This window comes from Lactuca saligna, chromosome 8 (assembly GCF_052625555.1).
Source record: "Lactuca saligna cultivar CGN05327 chromosome 8, ASM5262555v1, whole genome shotgun sequence".
NCBI classification, from domain to species: Eukaryota; Viridiplantae; Streptophyta; class Magnoliopsida; order Asterales; family Asteraceae; genus Lactuca; species Lactuca saligna.
This window is the reverse complement of record NC_136424.1, coordinates 110,177,065-110,191,526: the sequence shown is the minus strand read 5'-3', so window position 1 is coordinate 110,191,526 and position 14,462 is coordinate 110,177,065. Positions and strand designations below refer to the sequence as shown.

General features: G+C 31.1%; 2 protein-coding genes across 3 annotated transcripts; one reads left to right on the top strand and one right to left on the bottom strand.

The window, feature by feature from the left end:
* Positions 1–1,017: 1,017 nt before the first annotated feature.
* LOC145010898 (protein ENHANCED DISEASE RESISTANCE 2-like) lies at positions 1,018–7,174 on the top strand. Of its 2 annotated transcripts, none has more exons than XM_078969468.1 (22): positions 1,018–1,583; positions 1,875–1,949; positions 2,109–2,162; positions 2,255–2,320; positions 2,423–2,478; positions 2,649–2,725; positions 2,815–2,940; positions 3,069–3,103; positions 3,214–3,317; positions 3,401–3,496; positions 3,694–3,758; positions 3,842–3,913; positions 4,034–4,204; positions 4,357–4,568; positions 4,703–4,769; positions 4,854–5,029; positions 5,490–5,591; positions 5,752–5,799; positions 5,886–6,029; positions 6,220–6,315; positions 6,435–6,536; positions 6,773–7,174. In XM_078969468.1, exons 1-22 carry the CDS (start codon positions 1,344–1,346, stop codon positions 6,863–6,865), a joined length of 2,277 nt encoding a protein of 758 aa, XP_078825594.1. In that variant the 5' UTR covers positions 1,018–1,343; the 3' UTR covers positions 6,866–7,174. The 2 variants fall into 2 exon arrangements, with proteins under 2 accessions (XP_078825594.1, XP_078825593.1); XM_078969467.1 differs by having other exon boundaries at positions 1,019–1,583; positions 3,667–3,758.
* A 2,257-nt stretch (positions 7,175–9,431) lies between these two features.
* LOC145010007 (uncharacterized) lies at positions 9,432–10,598 on the bottom strand. The gene is made up of 5 exons (XM_078968607.1): positions 10,446–10,598; positions 10,003–10,273; positions 9,825–9,918; positions 9,580–9,707; positions 9,432–9,499 (listed from the first exon to the last, which is right to left on the bottom strand). The coding sequence occupies exons 1-5, from the start codon at positions 10,596–10,598 to the stop codon at positions 9,432–9,434; spliced, it is 714 nt and encodes a 237-aa protein (XP_078824733.1).
* Positions 10,599–14,462: the final 3,864 nt, after the last annotated feature.

Below are 14,462 nucleotides of genomic sequence, written 5' to 3'. Positions count from 1 at the left end.
AAAATATCAAAGCAAATTTAGAAATACCTTAATGTGGACATACATATTCAAGATCTGTTTCAAAAACTTTCCACATCCCATTAATTACAACGCAAACCAAATATTTCATTTTTTTAGAGATGTTTTAAACAAATTTTCCAAAGAAATAACAACAAAACTGATAATTTTTTGAAAAGTTTATATATAATAAGCTTGTTTCATAGTCAAACTCTAACAATTTCATAATAATAAAAAAAAAAAAAAACAAAATCGTAGCTGAAAATGAAAGAAAATTGTAGATAGACATAGTCTATCTGCGATTTTGACCTGTAAACAACATATATATACAACGGAAAAACAACAACCTGCGAATGTACAAGTAACTAAAGTACATTGCCATTTGTACGTTCGCAGATGGCTTGGCGAAATCGCAGATGAGTTTAATCCATCTGCAATTTTGGTGGCTAAAAATGCAATTTTGATTTTTTTTTTTTTTTTACTATTTTCGACAAAATAATTAGGATTTTTCGTATGTTTGTAATTTTCTTAAAATAAAATGTAAACATATTAATCTAATTGATTATCCGGGTTACCTATAATATTGAAAAATCAATTGAAATCACACGAAAAATTCTCATTGCTATTCACTTAACCAAATATAACTCAATATTTATCTTGTTCGGATGGATAATTAGGTTTTGGTTGTTTCTAACTCTCATTTTCGTGATATTCGAATGATTAGATGAGCACATTAGTAATTGTTGTTTGCCTAAATACGACATTACCCTTGTTCTTATGATCGTTTTATACTAAGCAAAACACGTGCACGACACATTAAGATTTTGTTTGTTTTTTCATTAACACCACTCGAATGTAGTAATATTTTACTTTAAGTATTTTAAAAGGAATCCAACCACTTTTTATATATTATTAGGAGCAATGTGATGTCAAAAAGTAGGATATCATTATTTTCATTGCTTTCTCCTTTACATATTTAAACAAAGACAGATGGAAATTGGAAAAATATTGATTCTCTGATCAAACTTTAATCCAGTAGTCGGCAAATTCTTGATATCAGATTTACAAAATTTCAAATCAGACCTCCTAAAATCCCCAAGCTGTCAAAATGATCGCATTAAATTTGAATGTAACTCCATCTTCCAACTGGCATTTCATAATTTCTTCATCTTCCAGTCTCTACCCAGAATCCCAAGAGAATCACCATCAACAACAACAACAAACATAAACGTTCTACTCCGTTTTCATTGACCCATAACATACAAAAAGGGTTACACTCTCTCGCTCTTGTAATTGAATTTTTGATCTCAAAAACCCACAAAATTTCTGGTCGGAGAGAGAAGGAAATGGAATCGCCGCCGTCGACGAAGAAGATAGGTCAAGGAGGCGGGTCTTCGGAAAGCGGAGGATCGGAGAGTGGGGCGGAGGAGAAGGGGTGTAGTCGGACGAGGTTCGAATACTTCGGATGGGTTTATCATTTGGGCACCAATTCAATTGGGCGCGAGTTTTGTCATCTTCGATTTCTCTATATTCGTGGGAAATACGTGATGATGTATAAACGCGATCCTCATGAAAACCCTGGCATTGTAAGTTTCAATTTCAAATTCACCCCCAGTTTGATTCCTCTTTTACATCTTAATCTAAATACATGCAATTCTACAATTGCATGATCAACGAAGTGAACAAGGTGTAATTTAACGCTCTTACATCAATCATTACAAGGGTATAAACTTGTAGTGATACGTTCCTTTGCTTGCAAGTTACAGCATATTTTCTCTCTGAAAGCACACATATTGCTATCAACCTTCTGTTTTGTTTTGGGAAACATTTGGAAATTCACCAATCACTAGGGTTTAATCATAGTATGCTCGATGCAGAAACCACTAAGGAGAGGTGTTGCTGGGAACACACTTATGGTGGAGGAGCTAGGACGAAAAAAGGTCAATGATGGTGTAAGAACCTCAAACAAGCTCCATTTATTGTAATTACTTGAACATTAGTAGATGTTTTCAAAGCAAACACTTAGGTCTAAATATCAAACTCAATTCATTTCCTAAACACATTCAAAAGGTTACTGACTTACTTTGCTTGATTATTTTCATATTTTCTAGGATCTTTATGTTCTAAGGTTTTACAACCGACTAGATGAAGAGAAGAAAGGAGAAGTAAGTGATATTTTCTGGTATTTATGTACATATGTTACCAATCATTTATCCGGTAATTTTGTCATTTTATTTTTCTTTTTATGTATTGCAAGATTGCTTGTGCTACAGCAGGAGAAACCCGAAAATGGATGGAAGCATTTGATCAAGCAAAACAACAGGTAGAAAGAATTTCAATCTTTATTACTTAATTCGTTTTTTTACACATGTTTTTCTTTTTCTGTTTTTCTTATATGTATCTTTCCTTGAACTACAATCATCAGGCTGAGTTTGAGCTTTCTCAAAGTTCCACCAGACACAGATTGAGCATGGAGAACGAGTATGCTGCCTCTTGAATCATATCTTATAAAATTGCTAACAACATTATGTAATTTCACAAAGTTGTCACTCCAAAAATCTCCTTTGTTATTAAAATTGAAACTTTGTTGCATATATTTTTATACCCAAAGTTTTTTTTTTGGTCTCATTGTAATATTTGTTAATTGGAAGGATTGATCTTGAAGGGCGTCGCCCAAGGGTAAGGAGATATGCACATGATCTAAAAAAGCTTATAAGAATAGGACATGGTAAGATGCTAAATATACTATTTCCACATATTTTATAATTTTTTCACAATACTTTGCATTATAAAAAATGTTTTTCTCTTTGTTTATAGGTCCAGAGTCACTTGTGAGAAGATCATCAAACTTGGGTAGACATCAAAGGTCTAATGAGTTCATGGAAGGTGATGCTGCAGATGTCGTTGAAGCACATGAGTGGAGATGCGTTCGTACAATCAATGGTACAATCTTTTTTAATCCCCATTTTGCCCTTACATTGTTTTTATATATATATATATATATATATATATATATATATATATATTATATGGAATTAAATTGGACTCTTTGACTGGATATTGAATTTCAGGTGTCAGACTCTTTGAGGATGTGTCTGACAACAAGGTGATAAATTTATGAGTTTTCTTTTACCTTGATTATATATTTATATAGATACGTGAATTCAAATATGAAAATTAAATATATTTGTTGATTATTTTTTATATAAATGTTAGTCGCGCAGCAAAACTGTACTTGTGAAGGCTGTTGGTGTTGTGGATGCAAGTCCAGATACTGTTTTTGAGGTGGTTTTGAATGTTGATAGACATAGAAGATATGAGTATGTTGATAAATTTATGTGTTTTTTTTGGGTTATAATTATAAAATCTTTCTTTGTGTTTACTAAAAAATTAAAATTTTCAGGTGGGATGCATTGACTGGTGATTTAGAGCTTGTAGATTCTTTAAGTGGTCATTCTGATGTTGTTTATGGATCTTATGATTCCAAATGCTTAACTAGGTGGGTCGCTCTCCAATTGATTTTTTAAAAAAATAAAAAATAAAATTCTGAATGTGGGTTTTCATTTTCATGGGATACTGATAACATGATAAAAACAACTGGTTCTTATATTAATATTGTTTTATATATATTTTAGCCTTTAACTCATCTCTTTTGTCATTTCTCATCAGTCGAAAACTGATGTGCTATTCTTATAGATGGCAGTCTAAGCGTGATTTCATATTCTCTAGACAATGGTTTCGTGGACAAGATGGAACATATAGTAAGTAAATTTACCTATATACCCTTTGTTAGTACAAATTGAAAATGATTCTCTTTTAACTATTGAATGAACCTATGATGCAGCAATCTTGCAGTTTCCTGCAATGCATAAGAAGCATCCTCCAAAATCTCGACATCAACGAATAAAGATTAATCGTAAGAAAATCTTTTTTTTTTTTTTTTTTCTTTTCCCTTTGAAATTTAAATACTTTTTTTTTTGTTTTTGTTTTGTTTTATGATAATAACATGCCAACCCACATCTTATTTTTTTGATAGCTTCTTCATGGGAGATCAGGAATTTAAGAGCTTCAGTGGGATCACATGGTGATAGATGTCTTGTAACTCATATGTTAGAGATAGATTCAAGAGGCTGGTTTAAATGGAAATGTGGTCAAGGCTCAAAATTTGAAAATTCGATTCCTTATGCCTTATTGAACCAAGTTTCAGGTTACTTTATACTTTGATATTTATTATTATTCCAATTGTGAGTTTAGTAATTTGATGTTTGATGATGATAGTGATTTAGAAACTGACTTTTTGTAATAAGGTTGACTTTATATTTCATAGCATTTTAATAAATTTATGATGAATTGTTTTAGGTTTAAAGGCTTATATTGGGGCAAGCCCTGGACTTACATCAGAATCATCAACAACACTTGTGACTTCAAAAGGCTCTGATGTTTCAGGATCCATTAGTGAGTTTGAAGATGCAGAAGTTGCTGAAGAGTTTTATGATGCAATTGCTGCTGATTCATCATCATCATCATCTTCAGATGATGAAGATGATGAGAACACTCAACTTGATAGCAAGGTTTGTTGCCTTTTGAATCTTTAGTAATATTATATGCATGATCTTGAAAATTTTAGGGAAAAGTGTTTGTTTATCCCCTCTCTTATAACCCAAATTAAACTTATTTTTCTTTGTGTAATATTGTACTTTAATAGGGCCAAAGAGTGAAGCTAAAGAATGTTTCATGGGCTATTGCTCGATTGGCTCTAACAGCAAAGAAAGGTAACTGTTTAGCCTTTTTTAAAGACTTTAATTTTGCTTAAATGTGCTTTAATTTATATAGATTTTTTGTTAAAATCTAAACAGCTATGGATGGAAGCCATGAGTTAGATCCAAATGTGGAACCAGTTAATCTTGATTCTAGTTTGTTTCATGCATCAATGCACAAAGGGAAAAGTGAATCTGATGCAAACTGTTGGACATCTCCAAGTGGTGCTGGTTTTAAGATTAGAGGGAAGACATATATGAAAGATAGTGCTAAGGTAGTTTTTTTTTTCTTCTCTAGAATGTAATATTTATTATAAGTAAAGCAGTAATAAACAAAATTTAAAGCAAACATTGAAGGCAACTAAGGTCATGTTACTTTCTGAGAAAATGATGACACACTTGTGGAAATGACAAGAAAAGTTAAACGAGGACAAATTTATAAAAAGTTGTGACTTAATGGGAAAGCCTCTTTTCTTCTGATTTTCTTTATTAAGTCGTTCTTTTTGTATTAAGCCAAAAAGAAACAAACATATATAGCTTACAGGATTAAGGATTAAGGGTTTAGTAATGTATTAAAGAGATTTTCTTTTCAATATATTTAAGAAGTGTTACAACCTAATCATTTTGCATCACATGGTTGGTGTAACGTTAGTAATAAGCTAACAATTTTTCATATTACATTACTCCATATGTCAATATGGTTTCATACTTTTTTTTTTATTTTTATAAATTCAGGTAGCGGGAGGGGATCCCCTTTTGAAGCTTATAGCAGTTGACTGGTATAAACTAGAAACTTCTAGAAGTAAAGTGGCTTTGCATCCCAAAAGCCTTGTACAGGTACTCAAAAGTTTCTTGCTATCATTACACTGAGCAAATTACAAGAAATACCAATGTAGTTTAATCTTTTTATCAATATAAAACAACATTTTATACCCATAATAGCAACATACTTTCCATATTACATTTTCCATAATTCTAACTCATTTTCATTTTACAGTCAGAAGCTGGAAAAAAACTTCCATTCATCCTTGTAGTCAACCTGCAGGTATATGCATTAACCGTTTTAAAATTTTTTTTTTATTTTAAAATGGAAAAAATATTGTTTAAATATATATTGTTATCTTTGTATAGGTTCCATCAAAACCAAACTACAGCCTAGTTATGTACTATGCTGCAGATAGGCCTGTAAATAAGGGGTCATTGTTGGGTAAATTTATCGATGGAAATGATGCATTTCGTGATTCAAGATTCAAATTGATTCCGAGCATTGTACAGGTATTTTATTCGGTTAAATGCAAAAAAATAGCATTGTGTTATTTCTGTTGATTTGTTTATTATATTATAATATATATCATCCTACTTTCAGTTCAATCCTATTACAGATAGAAATTACGTTGCTATTTCTTTTTATGGATATATAAGTAATGATATTGAAGAAGAAAACGGTTGACACTTGACATGACAGGGATATTGGATGGTGAAACGTGCAGTTGGGACAAAAGCTTGCCTATTGGGAAAAGCCGTAACTTGTAACTACCTAAGACAAGACAATTTTTTGGAGGTCTATACTTTTGCTTTCTTTTTTCCATATTCCAAAAAAAAAAAAAAAAAACAAAGAGTTCATATTTCACGTCATTATCATTGATTTTGGTCCACATAATTATTTGTTATGATGCGCAGATTGATGTAGATATTGGTTCTTCATCCGTTGCAAGGAGTGTCATTGGTATTGTTCTTGGATATGTAACAAGTCTAGTTGTTGATCTTGCCATCTTAATTGAGGTTGTTACTCGTTTCCTATAACAACTTCCGTTTTCATCATCAAGATTCACGAGGACATTTACGTCTTTTGCAGACAAGATATTGAGAGCAAGTTCATTTCCCACCTTTTTGAGATGGGACAAAAAATTGCATTTTTGGTCCTACTGATATCAGTCACAGTCCGAGTCCAATGCGTGCCAAACGCAATACAGTCTGTTCAGTTTAATTAAAACTATTTTTTTTTTGACAAATTGCAGGGAAGGGAGGAGAAAGAATTACCAGAGTATATTCTTGGAACGGTGCGATTAAATAAAGTGAAGCTTGATACTGCTGTTCCTCTTGAAGGTTGACTTAAAAAAAACGTTGAATATGATGTGTATATGAATTCACGACTCTATTATGGCCTATATATATATATATATCGACTATTGAGCTCCCCATATGCAAATAATGCTTTCAACACAAGGGAAATGGTGGTTGGCCTCCATGAATGCTTGAATTTGGCATCAAGTTAAGACTGTCCATTTGTTGTTGTACAATCTTGAGAAACAGTAGGCCGTTTTTGTGTTTTTATTGGAAATTATATGGTGATCAAAAGCGTTAGCATTAGAATCAGCCATTTTATTTGCTTTTATAATTAGATGGTGTGATCTTTTGTACATGCCTTTTATTTGGTTGCTTTTTTTTTTTCTAAAAAAGAAAATAATAAATTATGATACAACCATTTATCTGATGCGGTGGGTCTAGAATGGGACTGAATCATGTATTTGGTAAATACATGACACTAATATGAAACTTTGTAAGTCTCTTTTCTATGTTTATGCGGATGCTAGTAAGCTAAGTGTAGCATACAAAATTACAAATGATCCATATACAAATGTGTATCATTTACATGCCATTTTAGCTTACTTAACGTCACATAAGCAAAAAAAGAAAAAAAAAAAAAAAAACTCAGAAGACTCTTTAAAGATAACATGTAAATAGCTCACAAATTGCCTTGGATGGCAGAGAATATAAGTTGATCGTTATTCAGGGTGAAAGATCAACTATTCTGTCTTTAATGGTAAAAAGAAATAAGTACCTTTTTGTTGGGTTTTTCTAATTTTGCAACATCCAATTAAAAAGTTCCATGTCATGATGTTTGTATATATGGCAGATGACTAGGTTTAAACCCGTGGAAATCCACGGGTGATAAATTGAAATATAATTATAGTTTTTAATTTGTAACAAAAAAAAGATATGAAAGTTTAGAAAAAATGAAGAATAGTGATATTAGACAATTATAATATGCGTTTTTCCAGGTGAGTATTCATATAAAATATTTATTTCCTTAATTAAAACAACAAAAGATATATTTTTATTTATTTTTCCAATTTGCATAACTTTTTTTATTGATTTAATAAAGTTGCATACCAAATTGTTAGGCTGTTACGATTTCACCACCTAAAATATGTATATTTGTATTATAATATATTATCTTGTTAGTATTTCATGAATGCAATCAATAACACTGCTTTGAATGCGAAGTTGGATTTAGCTTTGCTATAAGTTTCAATCGATTTTGAAATTGAGTATTGTTCGCATTTGTATGAGTGTAGTCGATGAATCGATAAAGCAAGAACATATGAGTTTTGATTCGCAATTGGATTGATGATTGAGGGATGATTCGTGAAGAAAAACGCGAAGTCAAGGACTGTGAAATTGTTGTTTGCAAGAATTTAAAAACTCGATTGTGGAGTTGTTGATGCTCATTTTGCGAAAGTAAAACAATCGAGTGTTTGCATCTGTGAATCAATTTGAAGTCAATTGGGTTAATATTCGCATATGGGTTCAACATATGAATTTTTGATTTCGCAAGTTTAGAGTTCAAGAACTAAACTGTGTTCGCATCTGGAATGAAAATTTTGTGGTTCGCATTTGATTAATTAGGTTAAAATGCGAAGGTGATTAATGCGAAGGGATGCGAAGGGTGTAAGAATGAAGATGCGAAATATTTCACAGTAAATATGTAAAATTGGGGAAGAAAACAGAAATTTTCAAATATTGTCCCTGGAGTTTCGCATTTTTGGAAATAAATACTCAACTTCGCAAATGGGGGTCATAAAATGATGAAATTGCAGAATTTTTAAAGAGATACACACACATAGACAACCACACATATATTTAGAAAATTAAACTAAAAGATGATAAATTACAGATTATAACATTGTTCTTTGAGAATAAATTACTAAAAATGGGATATAGACAATTATAAGACATTGTTCTTGACTTTTGAGTCCAAAGACGTATGATCCGAACTTTAATTGTGAAATCGTCCTTGATTGAGTCAATTTCCTTTATAGGAGTAATATGTTCCATTGTACCTTGCAAGTTAAAAAAAAATTACATTAAATTAGACAATTATAATCAGCACACAGAAAAAAACAATCAAACAGTCAAGAAGAAAGTACATTGGTAGGCTGTTACGATTAAATTAGACAATTATAATATGCGTTTTTCCAGGTGAGTATTCATATAAAATATTTATTTCCTTAATTAAAACAACAAAACATATATTTTTATTTATTTTTCCAATTTGCATAACTTTTTTTATTGATTTAATAAAGTTGCATACCAAATTGTTAGGCTGTTACGATTTCACCACCTAAAATATGTATATTTGTATTATAATATATTATCTTGTTAGTATTTCATGAATGCAATCAATAACACTGCTTTGAATGCGAAGTTGGATTTAGCTTTGCTATAAGTTTCAATCGATTTTGAAATTGAGTATTGTTCGCATTTATATGAGTGTAGTCGATGAATCGATAAAGCAAGAACATATGAGTTTTGATTCGCAATTGGATTGATGATTGAGGGATGATTCGTGAAGAAAAACGCGAAGTCAAGGACTGTGAAATTGTTGCTAATTCACTATTCGGGAAGATTAGCATTTATGAACATCCGTGTGTGTTCAAAATAACTGTTCACATAAGGTGTTGCTGATGAAACAAAATAAAATAGTAAATAGAATGAGTAATATAAAAGACTAAAATAAGGTTGATTGGTATAAAAAATTTACCGTTATAGACATTAATTCTTGCAAATTGCAAAAGGACAATCACACGACCAACTTCTTTATGAGCTTCAAGATAAGAAATTAACTGGTATGCAATATCTCCAAACAACGTAACATTAACCTGCAAACCTCTGCAAAAATAATAATGGTTAAATGAATATATAATACTAAAATTCTACATGCAAGTTGTAAAGTAATGAATATAAGATATAAGATATAAGATATAATATAAAAAAAGTTTTGGTTACTCTAAGTTTCTTATTTGTAAAGGCAGCCTATGTAGAGATTTGCTGACATCACGGGAATCAAGCTTTCCTAATGAAACAACTTCACCAATAATATCTACAAAATGATAATACAGAATGTCAAAATGATGTGAATTTAAAGAATTAAATATAATATACAATCAATAAGGAGGGAAATTACCAATTGATTCATTAGATGTAGCTGTTGCAGAGATAATTGTTTCAAAAGAAACAAAAGAAAATCCATATTTTGTTTTGGATTGAAAGTGTAGACACTCGTTAATAGTTGTTCTTCTATGGAAATTTAACTTGGAGGTTACATCACTTATTTTAAAACTGTATTTGTTAGGAGCGATAGTGGGGGACCGGATGTAAACAGCTTGATCTTCTTTCAATTTGGACTCAAACCTTTGAAAATCTCTTGGATACACACTTGCTCGGATTTTTGTACACTATTCACATAGGGTAAGAATATTATATAATGTTAAAAACGGAATTTTTAATAAATATAAATTGGTCAACATTGAAGATAACATCTTCAATGATTGAGTTTGAATAATATTATTGGAATGATCAAATAAAAAAAATGGTTTTGAATAATGCTATGAAAATAGTAGATTTTACCATTTCATCCATGAGTATCATCTCAATTGATCTGACAATAGTGGGGTTGCCATCTGAAAGCGATTTCCACAGTCGGATAATAGACACTTTTAGTGTGTAATCATCATTCATATTGTCCAAGTCTCTAATGAAAGTGATCTTTGTTTCTGCCATTGTCACTATAACAGAAAAGTACACAAAATAATTACAATTATGTGTATCGAGTACTAATAATATAAGAACGAACTGAATAATACAAAAAAACATAGATGTAAAATTTTGCAATAGTAATGGATTTAAACAATGATAAAACATAACCTAAACAGGAAAATCATAAAAATAGGAACCAAGTAAGATGCTAAATTTGACAGAAAATAAAAGTTAAATGCTATAAACAGCCATAAAACAGAAAGTTTTGATTTCGCAAGTTTAGAGTTCAAGAACTAAACTGTGTTCGCATCTGGAATGAAAATTTTGTGGTTCGCATTTGATTAATTAGGTTAAAATGCGAAGGTGATTAATGCGAAGGGATGCGAAGGGTGTAAGAATGAAGATGCGAAGTATTTCACAGTAGAATGCGAATTGGGGAAGAAAACAGAAATTTTTAAATATTGTCCCTGGAGTTTCGCATTTTTGGAAATAAATACTCAACTTCGCAAATGGGGGTCATAAAATGATGAAATTGCAGAATTTTTAAAGAGATACAAAAGAATTGACAGTAGAATGCGAAGGTGATTAATGCGAAGGGATGCAAAGGGTGTAAGAATGAAGATGCGAAGTATTTCACAGTAGAATGCGAATTGGGGAAGAAAACAGAAATTTTCAAATATTGTCCCTGGAGTTTCGCATTTTTGGAAATAAATACTCAACTTCGCAAATGGGGGTCATAAAATGATGAAATTGTAGTCTTAATTTATGGAATTTAAATGATTGAAATTTTAGAGCTCATCAAAAGAATTGACAAAGGGCAAAATTGACATCTGATGCATTGTTTATTCTGTTGCGTGTTCAATATTATGAGAAATCTCATTTGACAGCTTGATTAGAATCTTTTTTAATACAATACCTCAAATAATATCAAAACACATTCCCAAGAATGCATGCACCAATATACCATTTTATTGTGAAAATTATGAATATGTCCATGTTTAAAAAATGATCATTATTTTGAACAGGAATTTATTGAATGTATTCAAATTTGAGACATCTTTTTTATAAAGCAAATATACTGATATCTTATAACACGAAATTGAAAAGTAGAATGTTATTGAATGTAATTTTTTTTATTGCAAATATATTAGTAAAAAAATCTGAATGTGATAGATGAACCTAGAAACAACACACGTTTTAGAGTTATGTTGGTTGTTACTGGTGGGCATTTAGTTGGTTGTGTATTTGATGGAAACCCCAAATGTTGCCCATAAATTATTCCAGAGGTATGTACTTTATCTATGTTATCACTTTAATTTCATCAGAAAAATTATTTATAAGGTTAAAATGAATACATCCTTGCCCAGAAAATTAAACTAAAAGATGATAAATTACAGATTATAGCATTGTTCTTTGAGAATAAATTACTAAAAATGGGATATAGTGTAACAGGAACTTCAAAAAGAAATTGATACTTTTTTGTTTATTATATAAACGGTTTGATAAATCAGACGAAAATAATTAATAAACAACTTCTGAATCAAAGATAAATAGAAACCTTGATTAACAAATTCAATGAGAAGCAAAATTGAAGTCGCAGAAGAAGAAAAAAAATTCAATTATACGATTAACACAAACATTGAGAAGCAATGATACTTAATCATGAGAAACTCACCGAAGGATTGAAGTTGCTGATTCAAGATTCGAAATTAAGAAGCAGAATTGAGATGCAGAGACGGTCGTAGGGATTGAATTATGTAATTGAAGCGGAATATGATTGATATAGTATGTTATGCGCATAATAATTGATTGATATGCATACCATTTTTAGGTGCTCTTAATCGGGCATGTAACGGAATTGATTTAATGTATACAGCAGATATTCCATATTCAAATTTCAAATTAGAAAATATCGATATTTCCAGATTCAACATTCCAAAGATTTCGATACAATATCATTATTTCCATCCATATTCAATTTGTAATGCTACGTGAAATTCCATATTCCATATATTCCATATATTCCATATATAATCTAATCTAATTCAATTCCATACCTAATTACCTATTTTATCTATTACCTAATGATACGTGAAAGGATGCTGAAGGGGTAATAGAGTAATTTAACATAGGGCGAAAATGGATGATTGTAATGACACGTGTCCAGTTGGTTTTGTTTATTAGATAGGGAGATGTGCACGATAACATGATGATAACCGATGTCACGTCAGCAACTTTATAGGGATTACATATTGTTTAAAATCAATAGTTAAATTCAAGTTCGTTGCTATGATTGTAAAAAACTAAAAATAAATGTTGCCTACATTAATAAATATCATAAAATACGCTAGTCGCAATCTGCCCTAAATATTAATATTACTACATAGGGATGAGCAAAAGGACCGGGGAACCGGCCGGAACCGGTCCCAGAACCGGTCCCGGAACCGGCACCCGATGGAACCGGTCGGGCCGGGACCTATACTACAAATTTGTGATTTTTTGGAACCGGAACCCGGAAAGAACCGGCTATTGGAACCGGCCCAAAACCGGGAACCGGCCCGGCTTGCGATACACACAAAAACGCACGACGGCGACTAACTCAAAACAAAAAAAAAAACGCATTATGCGATTGTTTTTTTGGGACTTGCAAGTCACGGCCACGATCCCAACTTGGAGCAAACGATCGAACCCTACTCTCTTCAACAATCGGCAATCACTTCATCATCATTCAATTGATCAATTCTTCATCTCCAAGTTTCCAATGATTACAAGTTTCCATCTCCAAGTTTCAATCAATCTTCAATTCTTTATCATCATTCATTGATTTTCAATTTTTCATCTTCAATTGCTTCAATGATTCAAACTATGGATGTTCATGAAGATCAAGTAAAAGCATATATTTATATTTCATGTTTTAAGATTATATACTTCAATATTAGCTTCAAATCTTCAATGCTTCAATGATTCACCAAATAATGGCATGCATGCAAGTTTTTTTTCTTTGGTTTTGTTGTCTCCATTCCAAATATATGCATTGTTATCCCTACTTAATTAAAAGATCTTGATTTTTGATCATAGTCTCATAGTGGAGTACTCCTTTACGGATGAAAGGTTGTACATATAATATATGTTTCATGTTTTAAGCTCCATTTAACAATGTACTTTGTAGACATACATGCAAAATTTTTGTTAGATTAGTTTATTGTTTATAGTATGAATGTAATTATGTAAGATTGTCAAAACTACGAATTTGTATAGTACTTTTGTTATATAATTAATGTGTAAAATTGACATTGTAGGATTTGGATGGGCTACCAAATGTACCATCATCAAGATACCGAAACTCGGATGCTCATGATGCCAATAATGAAGATGGTAATCCGGCTAATTGGATTGGAAAAGACTTTGATGACCAAGTAAGATTAGTATTTAGCTCATTAGCAATATTTATTTCTTTAGCAATCTGTCCAAATATTAAATTGTGCATAACTCGTTCAATTTAATTTGTTTTGACCTGAATCTTTTTCCTACATGTAGATTAGGATTTGTAGTTGAGTTTAGACTATAAAAACGCTTGATTTGGTTAAAAATTGAATGAGTTACAAGCCCCGTAAGGAAGGGTGTCAAATCTGAATTTTTTTTTCTAACAGCAATATAACGTCATGTGATTTTGTTGTTCAAATGTGCATAACTCATTCAATTTAACTTGTTTTGACCTGAATCTTTTTCCTACATGTAGATTAGGATTTGTAGTTTAATTTAGACTATAAAAACGCTTGATTTGGTTAAAAATTGAATGAGTTACAAGCCCCGTAAGGAAGGGTGTCAAATCTGAATTTTTTTATATTTATTTTTCAGCATTTAAATGTAATATACTAATATGACTTA